Source organism: Aristolochia californica, unplaced genomic scaffold (assembly GCF_029961685.1).
Source record: "Aristolochia californica isolate CCGP_79_NKW_82.1479 unplaced genomic scaffold, dmAriCali1.0.hap1 SCAF_11, whole genome shotgun sequence".
NCBI classification, from domain to species: Eukaryota; Viridiplantae; Streptophyta; class Magnoliopsida; order Piperales; family Aristolochiaceae; genus Aristolochia; species Aristolochia californica.
Window position 1 is genome coordinate 2941703 of NW_027181782.1, and position 11637 is coordinate 2953339.

The following is an 11637-nucleotide window of genomic DNA, read 5'->3' on the forward strand; positions in this document are numbered from 1 at the left end:
TCATATTTTTCGAATGAGTTATTAGCACGGATGTGTCAGAGAACTTATTCTTTTAAAAATAGGCATTACTATGAGTTTCATATTCTTGACAGATTTCCATCACTATAGAACAACTTCTCTCTATTTATTTAATTTCTGCTCAAAAATCTAAACGACAATTGGTTTTCTCAATATAGAATACTCTCTACCATCAGTTTATTTATGTTTCTACATACGTACATAAAGATAACAAAAGGAATGTTGAGACAAGTCAATGTAAATTAGGCACACCCATTGAGTAGTAGACACTTTAGATAAACAGCTTTTGGCGTAAATGTCATTTCTTCCTGTAGTTGACTCTTATATCCAATTCATTCATGATTAGCATCTACTTCAGTTATTTTTTTGAAATACCACTTCAAATTTATTAATATCACTTCAAGTTTTTTAATAATTTTTTATCATTAAAAACATTTTGTGCATAAGATGAAGGGGCAATTTTGTAAGTACTATGACTCTTTAAAGGGCAAAAAGAGTTGGGTGCAGCCAACTTTGCCTGGTTTCCAATTGTCATAGACAAAATAAATAGATTCAAAAGGATAAAGAAATTTTTCCACATAATAGCACCTAAAACTACAAAAAAAACAAAAATTAAAGAAATTTTGTACATAATAGAGATAAATAACAAGAAAATGTCATCAAGACACATGATCATACCACGGTTATCAAATGTCTCTGGCACAACAAGAACAACAGAAAACATGATTCTGTCTTCACAAGGAATATGCAGGTTCTCTTTCAAAATCCAGTCCCATATTGCACTGAGGTCTTCAAGCACCTACAGTCGAGTTTAGAAGCACAATTGAGGCCCAGAAGAGGAAAATACAAGAAAGCAGAAAAAGAAGCTATAAGATAAACTGAATGCAGATAGATATTCTTGGACAAGAACAGCAATCAGAGAAATACCATAAAGGTGTCAAAAGTCAGGATAAGTCAAGTCCAGGATGGGCTAAATGGCTGCAGGCCTTAAGCATCAAAGTCTTAAGCTTAAGCTAATAAATAGCACAATGCCTGAATTTTTCAGTAATGCAGCAAGCTTGCTGAACTGCTGCAGGTTTTAGCCCATCAAACATGACAAGATTAAACAGAACCTAAAACAAAATCAAGACTATATGGGAAGCAGGAGTAACAGAGTATACCTGATGCATAGTGTAATGCTGAGAAATATTAAAGTGTCCTCGACGTATAGGATGACGAAGGTAGTATGGCTCACTCGGAGAAATTCTAAGAGCCTCCTCACCAAAGATAACATCTCTAAACTTATACTGCTCATGATTAGGCTCTTTGTCATCAACACTTTCAGGCTGGTCCAGAGATACACCTTTATCATCTTTATTCGCCAATTGCTCAACCAAGGATTCTGGTCAGATAATCCATCAGATAAGAATAATGAGTGATTAACTTACCACATGATATAGATAATTTGTTGAGGATCCAGTTTCATTCAAAAGCAAATAGTTGCCCAATAAACCAACAAAATCTCAAGCCATTTTCAGAAGTGGGAGTTTTTTACCCACATCAGTACCCCCTCTCATGTCCAGGTCTTAAAAAAAAGAGAGATGAACCTGCAACGTGGACTATATGGATGGGAAACTAACAAACAAACAAACAAACAAAGGAACTTCAGCTTGAACCTAGGCCAGAACCAATGTGAAGATTGGACCTTGTTCTAACTCAAAATAACTAACCACTCAAGACAACTTCCCAACCTTATAAACCAACAAATCCCAAACCATTTTCAGATATGGAAGTTTTTACCTGCTCTAAGAAAACCAAAACAACTGGTAGAAATCCAGACGAATTTTGAACATACTCATAGTGGCGGTCTAACGGACACAATAGGAGTAGCCCATTACCCAGGAAATTATGACTTCAAAAGAACCTAAATTTAACAGTTGGGAGAATTGAATCATGACAGCTTGCACACGAGAGCATGTATGCAGGGGATGGGAAAATTGGAGCAATATTATGGATTCCTTAAGCAATTAAGACTAAACATTAAATTGAGGAATCAATGGCATTCCACCACCACTGCATACGCTATATAAGTTTTTCTTTTTTGAAAAGGAAGGAAATTTTATAACAAGTGTTTAGCAGACCGTTTGAGAAAAAAAAAATTGAATGGGAAATATGATAGTTTTAAATGAGGAAGTTGCATGGGTTTACTGTTTACTAAATGGAACGGAAATGGGTAAGAGTCATTCCATACCCTATTAACTGATTTTCCAAATATATATATAAGAGTAATTCAGAAGGAAATTTTAGTGAATGTGTGTTGAGATAAAACATGATTAAAGTGCCTTTTCATAAATATTTGGTTATATATTAGAATTGACATTGTTCAAGCTTTTGTGTATATGACAACATGATTTTTTTGTATTTTTATGGTTTTATAAAATTTTAAATTATTTTATTATTGTTCCATTTATTTACCTGATTACTGGTTCTACCATTCGATAAATAGGCAAATGAATGGTATATGGAATAGGTGATTCTATATGCCGATATACCATATACCATTATCGTGAATAAAAATGGAACAGTATACAGAATAGCTTATTCTGTTCTGTTTGTATACCGTTAGCACTCCTGGATCCAATATTTAAAAATAATATATCCCCCATTGAGCACAAAAAATATAGACAATTTACAGAAGCAAGACACAATAACTTTGAAGCATTTGAACAAACCAGAAGTGTTTCCAGCATTACTATTGTCTGAAGTGCCAGAAATTTTCTCAGTCACATTGGCCCATGTAAAAGCCGAATCATTCCTGCTGGACATATTGAGACCATCAACACGTCCCATCTGCAAAATATGAATATTGTTTTAGATTTTTTTCTTCTTTGACAGAAGAAGCTTGTACTGCCTAGTATGAAGGCATTTGACTCACATATCCCTTGCACATGAAAATCTCAAAAGCCAAATCAAATTTAAAGTACTTCTATTTTTATATCCAGACGACTTCATTCTACAAGCTTTTAGTCAGTTAACTTGTATAAATATGTTAAATTCTGCATAGTGGTTTGACAAAATCAGTACATAAGGTCTTTCTTGTTAAATGATATTATAGGGGCATTTAGCGTGTTTGAAATTGCATTACCTTTTCTTAAAGTGGCATTTGAAATTGTTGTGGCCTTTGTTGGGAAAAAGGCCTCCCCCATTCAGCGAGCCATTTTGGAACGGACTTGGTTCCACCTTTAATATTGACATTCCTTACCAGTAAAGATGACAAATCAGAGGTTTTCCTTTATACTTATGTAGGGAGGGTTTTAATTAAAAAAACACCCCTCTATAGATCTATATAATCGATAGAAATGAGCATTATTCATATCTGTTTCATTGAATAATATGTGTGTAGGATGGATCTGTTGTCAATGACACAAAAAAAAAGAGATGAGCAGAGCAAGGTGAAGACAATTTATCTCTCCTTCAGAACATTTTTCCTGTAAATGGAGAAAGGAATGAAATTTCACAAGAATGGGGAGAAAAACACATTAACTGCAATAGTAATTGTAGTGTTACAGTAATTCCACATCCATTAATACTAGATTCACTGTTAGGGAGGTACTTGAATCCTATAACATCTAATACAACACAGCAACCACCCTAGATATTAAAAGAATTTAATTCCAAAGGAAAATATTGAAATTCATCGATGCATGGTCGTCAAAATTGACATTGATTAAGCTCAACATGGAGGATCCATGTGTAGATCTATCATCTAGATTTTTTAATTTTTTTGGAAAGTGATCTATCATCTTAGATTACTCAATACATTTCCCAAATGAGCAAATGCAGCCAACACTATGACAATTATTAAAAAATAATAATCGGCACATTATGAAAGCAAACATATAAGCTATGCTCCTAATACATTTCCACTATGATTTCCAGAACATCTCCTGGCATTTTCCGTTCTAGCATCAAAGGTAAATGGTAACTTCTACGCTTGAACCTGATCAGTCAGCCTCTCTATGTCAGACTTAATGACAAAAGACCTTGTAATCCAATGTAAATCAATGGGTACAGCACCTCTATTATCCTTGCAACTGAAAAGTTTTTAGATATCATCAACATGCAAAAGAACCATTTCAAAAAATGCAAAAAATGCAAAAAATGCAAAAAAAATAAAAAAATGAAAGAATCCCTAAAAAAATTAATTCTATCAATAACCAAAATATATTAATTCCTTCACTTGAATAAGAAAATTAACTGAAGACTGCAAACGACGCTCAGGTTTGGTTTGGAATTTCTAATCAAGTCCTCAAAGTAGCCCATGATGAGTACCAGATGCAACTAAACTCAAATCTCTTCAAATGGAGTTTTTCCCCTAAAATAACTTGTATCATTATAAACCTATTGGTACAAATGCCCTGGAGACTACAAATGACGAAGAGTCTCCAACAAAATCATGTAGTAGAAAATTAAGCCTAGAAACTTGGAATTAAGACAGATTTACTATAGCATGGATTGTAATGGCATTATGGCAGACGAGATTAGTGACTTTTACATACTTTGCGAGGGTAAGAGTTGTTGACTGTTTCTTCATCCAGAAATGGAATCTTCAACACTGAGGCAATCTGAAATTAGACCCAAAAAAAACAGTTAATATATTCAATCCTTATTTCTTTATAGAAAAAGGAACCCCAGATAAAAGCATTAGATGAAGCAATTAGCTTACAATGTCATAGGCTTTCTCACGCTCTAAGTGTTGTGCAGGTGATAGTTGGTAATTAAGAATCTGACAAGAAAACAGTAGGAGCACAAAATTGCCTCAAATCAGAAGAGATATTCATGGGCACAACAACCAACAAAACCTGCATTTATCTTCTATAGAAGACTTTAGCTTAGTTTTGTATATCACCTGATCCTGAACGGTTATCTCTGAACCCTGGTCCCACTCTCTCATGTATCGAGCAATGCAGTGAGGCACATTCAAGGGTTTTTGTTGATGAGCAAGACCAACTCGAACATTTCCAGAACCTTAAAATATGAAGATTCATAAGATAAGCACTATAAACCTCCATAACAAAACAGAACATAAAAAACTCAAAACTGCAAATAAGAGAATTGGGCATGTTTTGCCCAATGCATTGGGGTCAAACAACTCATCCTTGCACTACAAATGTTACACTGAAATTTTTGGTAAGAGTTCTATGTTGAAGAAGTAAATCCATTCAATAACCCAAGTCTCCTCTTCAAAGAACTAAAGGCACGAGTTCTTTGAAAGCACAGGTAATGTTTAAGATCTTGAAGTGACATAGTCAAACAAAATTGAATTCCCAGCGCACATATTTTCAGACAAAAAATTATTCTATTAAACAATAAAAAATTAGATGAGGATAAGATTGCACAAAATCAAACATCAGTGAATTCAAATCAATAGAGTTGACCGATTTCTTGTCCAAACTCATTCAAACAGAAATGGGCAGATCACATGAATTGGCTATTTTATGGGATAGACCGCTCTATCTACCAATGATTTCATATTCTAGACTTTCCTGTTCATTCACCCAAAAAGATGCTAAACTGTGTCACTAATTCCTGCCCCCCTTTTTTTTTTTACTTTTTTGAACATTGAGATACTTTAATGAAGAAGCAATTCCAATCAACATCTAACAGTTATGTTGAATGTATTCTGTTAAAGTAGTTGCCTTTTCACACTTTCATCCCTTAAAGTGTGAATTTAGACTTTCTTCCCTTTCATTACCTGAACTAATAGAAGATTAAAAAGATAGCATGTAAAAATTCCACAATGTTATTTGCTTTGTTGGTTCCCCTAATTCCTTTCTCTACGTAAATATATTAGGTGCGAATATGTTGGATTCTTCCAAAATTTACAAATGTTTGAAGTTGCTGCTCAACTGAAAGTAAAGGTGTTTAGAAGCTTGTAACTTCAAAAGGGAAGTTGAATCGGTTCAATCCATGGCCACTGTAAGAGAGCTGGTTTAATTTCCTAAAACAAGGGCACCTCGTGAGTTCCAGAAATACACCATGTCAACTGGAGCTTAACATATTATATCGCCCATTTCATGTTATCAGCTCCTACCAAAAGGTTTTATCTTATAGTAATTAGAACATCTAAAATGTTTATTCTCATAGTAAAAACATAGTCTCTTTCTCTCTTCATAGTATCTTTTTCAGTATCCTTCTATCTTTATAGTTTCTCTTTTTCCTAAGCCTCCGACCACAGCTCTAGTAGGAACTGATTTGAAGCCACCACCAATTTCAACAAAAATTCCTTCTCTGCGGTCCACGCTACAGGAGAAATATTACGCAAGCTTCAACAAAAATACTTTAATTTTCCCCATAATTCAACAGAACTACTCACCTGCCCCTCAGGGGAACTAGTGATGACAAGTTAGCAACAGCATCGATTAGGGTTTCGTACCTGGATTAATAACAACGAGATTGGCGCCTCGTTCGGCTATTAATTGTGATGGAACGACAGACTTGAGATAATCCTGCAAGCAGCAGAAAATCAAATACATTCTACCGCAAATACGACTATGAAACTTCTTACTGGCCTTGGGTTAGACTCCTCACCATGACGGAATCGCAATGAATTGTCACCGCCTCACTTGGTACTGAGGAGCCTCCGCTGTTGTGCGCAGTGGAAGCAAATTCTAGTTCTCTCCAGTCTCGCCCGAAAACAGAAAACGTCCTTTTGAGTAGATTAATTACTCTCCGCCTAAGAAATTGCTAAATTAGAAGCAGTAATGCTCGATGAAGAGAGAGCGGGAAGAGCACCCTGAACTTGTAAATTGCCCACCCTTCTTGAATCGACTCTCTCACTATTTCGCTTTAAATATCCTCCTTTTTCTTTTCCATATTCTCTTCTTCAAGCCCCTACCTCAATGTTAATTGTAGGTTTGATAAGGTGACAAAATTTTATTTTTTGAAAATCAATCTTTTATGTAGACAAACTTTATTTTCTAAATATTTTTTATTTCACACATCTTTTTTAGGAATTTTTTTATTTATTACAAATATTTTTGGGGTATTACAACTATATCCAATATTCTACTAAACTCTTTTTTTTAAAAAAATTTATGTAATTTTAAATTCTAAAAATTCATATGATATTATTTTTTATCACAAAAATATTTTCTTTAAATTTAAATCATTGCAAAAACATCTTAATTGATCATTTTTGTTAAATAAAGAATTGATGTGTCTAAACATATGGATTTGGATCCATTCCTTTTTTTTCTATTATAAATTTTTACATTTTTTAAAATGTTTAAAATTATAATAAATTATGGACTCCTGATCAACGCTTCGAATCATCGACATTGATCAATAGTCTTGCGACAACTAAGATCGAATTAAAAGATGAAGCAGATTATGTAAAGCCACAACTAAGATTAAATTAAAAGGAGATACTACTTAAGTGCTACATAAGTAACTAAGTGGCACAAAAGGTGACACTTGGTATTGCATGAAAAGTCTACCTAAGCAAGAGGGGTGGCACATAAGCGGTGTGTGGCAAAAGATAAGGTGAGGTGTCACATCCTCATCAAATGGAGAATAAGTCTTGCCATGTAACATTATTCCCTTGTATATGGACCTAGTCAAGGATAGAAGAGAAGATTAGGGAAAGAAACGCTTAGTGGTTGAACCATCTTCACCACCCCTATAAATAAAAGTTCATTGTAAACTTTAAAGATAAAAAGAGAAATCTAAGAAGAACTGTGAGAAAGAAATTTGTGAAAAAACTATATCCATCAAGTGAGAAGAGTGGTTGGAAAACATCAAAATCCTCAAATTTCCTTTGAACTTTTGTGTGGTTTCTGTAATCAAAGTAGCAATAAACGATCATCTTTGTAGCTAGTTTGCTACAGTCTTGGCTCCTATCACAATATAGGAGCAAATTTTCTTATCAAGCACTAAGTGAAAACTAATGCCAAATCTGAAATTAGTCAATTAAGAAGGTTACAATTTGCTTGTCAAGTTAAACAAAACACATCAAGTTCACATTTGGAGATCGAATAAGAGGACTAAAATTTGTAATTTTGTACTCACAAGTCCTTTGTACCTCAACAACAACATAGCAACATAAACACACTCATGCATACAAGAATCCTGATCAAGGTGGATATTGATGAGCAAGTAGAAGATGCAACTTCTCATCTCAAGGTGCCACTGGACGATACTTCGTGTTTCATTTTCTTCCTCATATCAAAATCCAACCAACTCAAATTTAAAGTTGCTCAACGTTTATGGCCTCTAAGAAGTAACTTGAACCTGTATCAGTTTTTCATCAAACAGCCTTTTGGATACAAGAGCCTGTTTTAAAAGCTGACAGATAGTGACGGCAATAGTCTCTTCTTTCACTACCCTGCAGCTTGTAACAGTGTAAGTGCCATTAACATGCAGTTTCTTATTCTATTTTACAGAGTTCATCTGATCAAGAGAAGAAACTAAAACATCAGGCACCCAGTGCTGGAACGAAGTCAATTCAACAACCAATATGATGAATTACGGAGCAACAGATGAAGGCTCATTTTCAACCATTCCGTGCTTAACCACATAAAACTGATGTGCTTAGTTCTGTAGCTCAGTACAGAACTTCCAATCGTGTAGAGCAGAGGAGTTCACAGGATTGCACGCAGTCCTGGGCTGTCTTCAAACTCTTTTGCCCTGAAATGCTCCATTTATGTTTTCTCGCATGCATGAAGGAAATAGAAGAACTGAGGAATTAGGATTGTCTACAGCCTTTGCAACATACAAGCAAGCCTTGGGTCTAACCAGGTCAAGTCACAGAATGATATTGATTCTAGGATGATGGATACTCTGAGAATTCCTGGAACTGACTGTTTTGTAGAAATCACCCTCTTACATAAAAAGCCACCCAGCAAGAACTCTCAACTGCGAGCACACTGTATAAGCTCCAAATTTAGCCTCCTTATTTTCATTCAGATGGACTACACCATTGAAGATTCCTGAATTGGACAAGTAACTCAATTAATCAAAAATAAGTTCACATGCTATTGTTGAAACAAATTCTTGAATCGCAAAAGAAAACATATATTTAGGTTTTGTAGTCATCAATATAATCTTTGTTGTATTCTGATGTGGAAACCCAGTACAGCACAGAAAAGTATTTTAAATATCAAAGATGTTCATTCTCGAAAATAGGCATCCATCAAATAAATGAGGCAAACCAGAACAATTCTGTCATACCCAATCAATATTCTTGATTTCATGATTATCATTAGATATCCAGTCCTTGAAATTAAAAAATATTCCATCCATATGGCTACAACAGATGCAGCCACTTCTCATGAAGTGTTCCACTGATCGATGGAAAGAGAAAATGGTTAAACATATACTATATGAATGAGAACAGAAACAAGTAAAATAAAATGATAACATTTTTGTGAGCATATCAGTATTCATAGTGTTCTATTAGTCCCTTGAGGGAATTTAGGCATTACTTTGATGGGTCAAGGATGCAACCTCAATCCCTCCACAAGTTCTGAAAAACTAGAAAGAGCAAACTGGCCAGATTTCTGATGGACTAGTTTATTCCTTTGCTATGAATTTCATGGTCTCAAGTTGGCCTGGCAAACAAGTTTGTGCTGAAACCCAACTTTGGGGATTCTAAGGAATTATAATTTTTGGCTTATTTTAGAAACTTCTAGCAGTTCACTGAACAGCAATACTGAATAGCAGCTACTTCCAAAAAGGAATCCTGAAAGCCTACTTCCTATGCAAGAGCATAGAGAAAGGCCATCCAAATTTTCTTTATTAAAAATCAATATATATTCTAGTTTTCAGTACAACTAAATAAGCCACTTTAGTCTCCCCACTAGAAGTAACTCTCACTAAATGGAGATCAAATCTGCAAGTTCATGTACTAGCAATGGAGCTGGTCCTCTCCAATCACGAAAAAAGGAATAGTAGATAGCATCCTACATGGAGAAATTGGTCTCATTCACCCTCTCCATGTGATTGGAGGGCACCAACCCAATGCAAGTACATATGGATTAGCAGATCTCACCCTCATTAAATGTATAAATAAGCTTGACATTAGTAAATGAAAAGAGTTGCATTTGCAAGCAAAACAATCTGGAGACTGTACAACCAACCTCTCATTTTAAACTGATAATCTGGCTAAGGATGACATTATTTATCAAAAAAGAGTGTCATCATCTGGCATTTTCTCAAAATTGGATAGTCTTTGCAATGACGGAATCCTACTACAGGCACTGGAAGTGCCAAACACATGTAAATAAAACTCCTCTATGGAATGAACTCAATACAGATCACTGAACTAATAGTATATAAGATTTAATGAAATAAGATTGTGTCTTCTCCAATAAAAGTGATTGCCACAAAGAAATATATAGCACAGATGCTGATCATTCGTTCCTCTATGAAAATCAACAAAGGATGTCCATTGGTGTATGAAACAACATATTAACAAGTCACAAGACCAAAACGATGAGAACTAACCTACTCCTCCCAGATGAACCTTTCTCTGTAAGAGTGAGAAAATCGAGAACTTAAAACGTTGCAGAAAAACAACTTGTTGAGTACCTTCACTATTCCCAGTCCTCATCAGATAATTGATCATCTTGTTCCTCCTTTGGTGGCCTCACCACCAAAACCGCTCCTGCTAAACTATTCTCCACCCTTCTCTTTCAGTATCACTCCTCTCTCCACTGCCAACGTCCCATTCTCTCCACAGACCATATAGAATCCATCGTCCATCCCCACTTCCTTCATCCCTCTATCAGCTTCGCCTTCCATGGCAAGACCCTTGCATCGGCAAATGACACAGCCAATGTAGAAGGTCCCGTAATCATCAAAGGCTCCCACCCTGGCAACACCACCCTTTCTTTGCGACCACACATCAAACTTCCCTTGGGCCCCACAATCCGGAGCCTCCACAATTTCTCCCTCATTCGCCTCGCATACTGGCAAAACCATGACCGAGGTGACCTCTGCCACCTCCCCGATTTTCAGCCTTACGACAGGAACCTTAACAATCTCTTTCGCCGGATCATCCGCTTCCTTCTCTCCCCCACCCAACAGCTTCCTCAACTCCTCCACAATCCGTTTCTTAGCGGCGTCCGTCTCCGCCTCCTCGGCAGCACGTTCAAGCCAGGCCAGCATGTCGGCTGCGGTGCTCGCGAATCTGCCGTAAATGCATAAACACGAGACAATCTCCGGGTGAAGTGTACGAGAACGCTTCCCACACGGGATCAATTTTCCGGCGGGGAAAGTCCTTGATGGCACGGGCAAGTTCCTACGCGCCACAATCATCAGAACGGCGGTCAACCAATCTCCGGGCAGCAGCTGCCCGCTTAGTGTTACTCAACAAGCGGAGCTCATAGAGGAGCTCGGCGCCGCCGGAGTCGAAGAACGTGAGCGTCTACGGGTCGAGAGAAGGGAGAAGAGATCCCCGGACCTTGGAAGCGACGGCGAAGCGGTTGGAGGGTGGAGGCGGAGGGGGGGTTTCAAGCGGGTGGTGGCGGGGTTGAAGAATGAGTGGAAAAGGTGAATGGTGGGAAGGGAAGAGGACCATGGGCGAGAGGAGATTACAAAGAGAGGAAGAGAACGTTTCATATAACCTTGTTCTAGCGA

At 36.6% G+C, this 11637-nt stretch overlaps 2 protein-coding genes across 4 annotated transcripts in view; both read right to left on the bottom strand.

Annotated features, from left to right (window-relative positions):
• LOC137944136 (actin-related protein 9) overlaps positions 1-6804 on the bottom strand; it is a 36142-nt gene extending 29338 nt beyond the window's left edge. The window contains exons 1-8 of one of the 2 annotated variants that reach the window (XM_068789683.1): positions 6589-6804; positions 6434-6506; positions 4907-5025; positions 4724-4783; positions 4557-4622; positions 2730-2847; positions 1179-1399; positions 700-817 (exon numbers count right to left, since the gene is read on the bottom strand). In XM_068789683.1, the coding sequence (XP_068645784.1) occupies positions 700-817; positions 1179-1399; positions 2730-2847; positions 4557-4622; positions 4724-4783; positions 4907-5025; positions 6434-6506; positions 6589-6591 (778 nt within the window). In that variant the 5' untranslated portion in view covers positions 6592-6804. Of the gene's footprint in view, positions 1-696; positions 818-1178; positions 1400-2729; positions 2848-4556; positions 4623-4723; positions 4784-4906; positions 5026-6433; positions 6507-6588 lie in introns of both variants that reach the window. The other variant, XM_068789682.1, reaches the window with a different exon arrangement.
• A 1191-nt stretch (positions 6805-7995) lies between these two features.
• On the bottom strand, positions 7996-11562 carry LOC137944653 (rubisco accumulation factor 1.1, chloroplastic-like). 2 transcript variants are annotated; one of them, XM_068790357.1, is made up of 2 exons: positions 10588-11562; positions 7996-8987 (listed from the first exon to the last, which is right to left on the bottom strand). In XM_068790357.1, the coding sequence occupies exon 1, from the start codon at positions 11314-11316 to the stop codon at positions 10672-10674; it is 645 nt and encodes a 214-aa protein (XP_068646458.1). In that variant the 5' UTR covers positions 11317-11562; the 3' UTR covers positions 7996-8987; positions 10588-10671. The 2 variants fall into 2 exon arrangements, with proteins under 2 accessions (XP_068646458.1, XP_068646457.1); XM_068790356.1 differs by having other exon boundaries at positions 10504-11562.
• Between the last annotated feature and the right edge of the window lie 75 nt (positions 11563-11637).

Bases quoted from the DNA above. Each gene is read 5' to 3' on its own strand.
- LOC137944653 (XM_068790357.1), bottom strand. From the start codon at position 11,316: ATGATTGTGGCGCGTAGGAACTTGCCCGTGCCATCAAGGACTTTCCCC.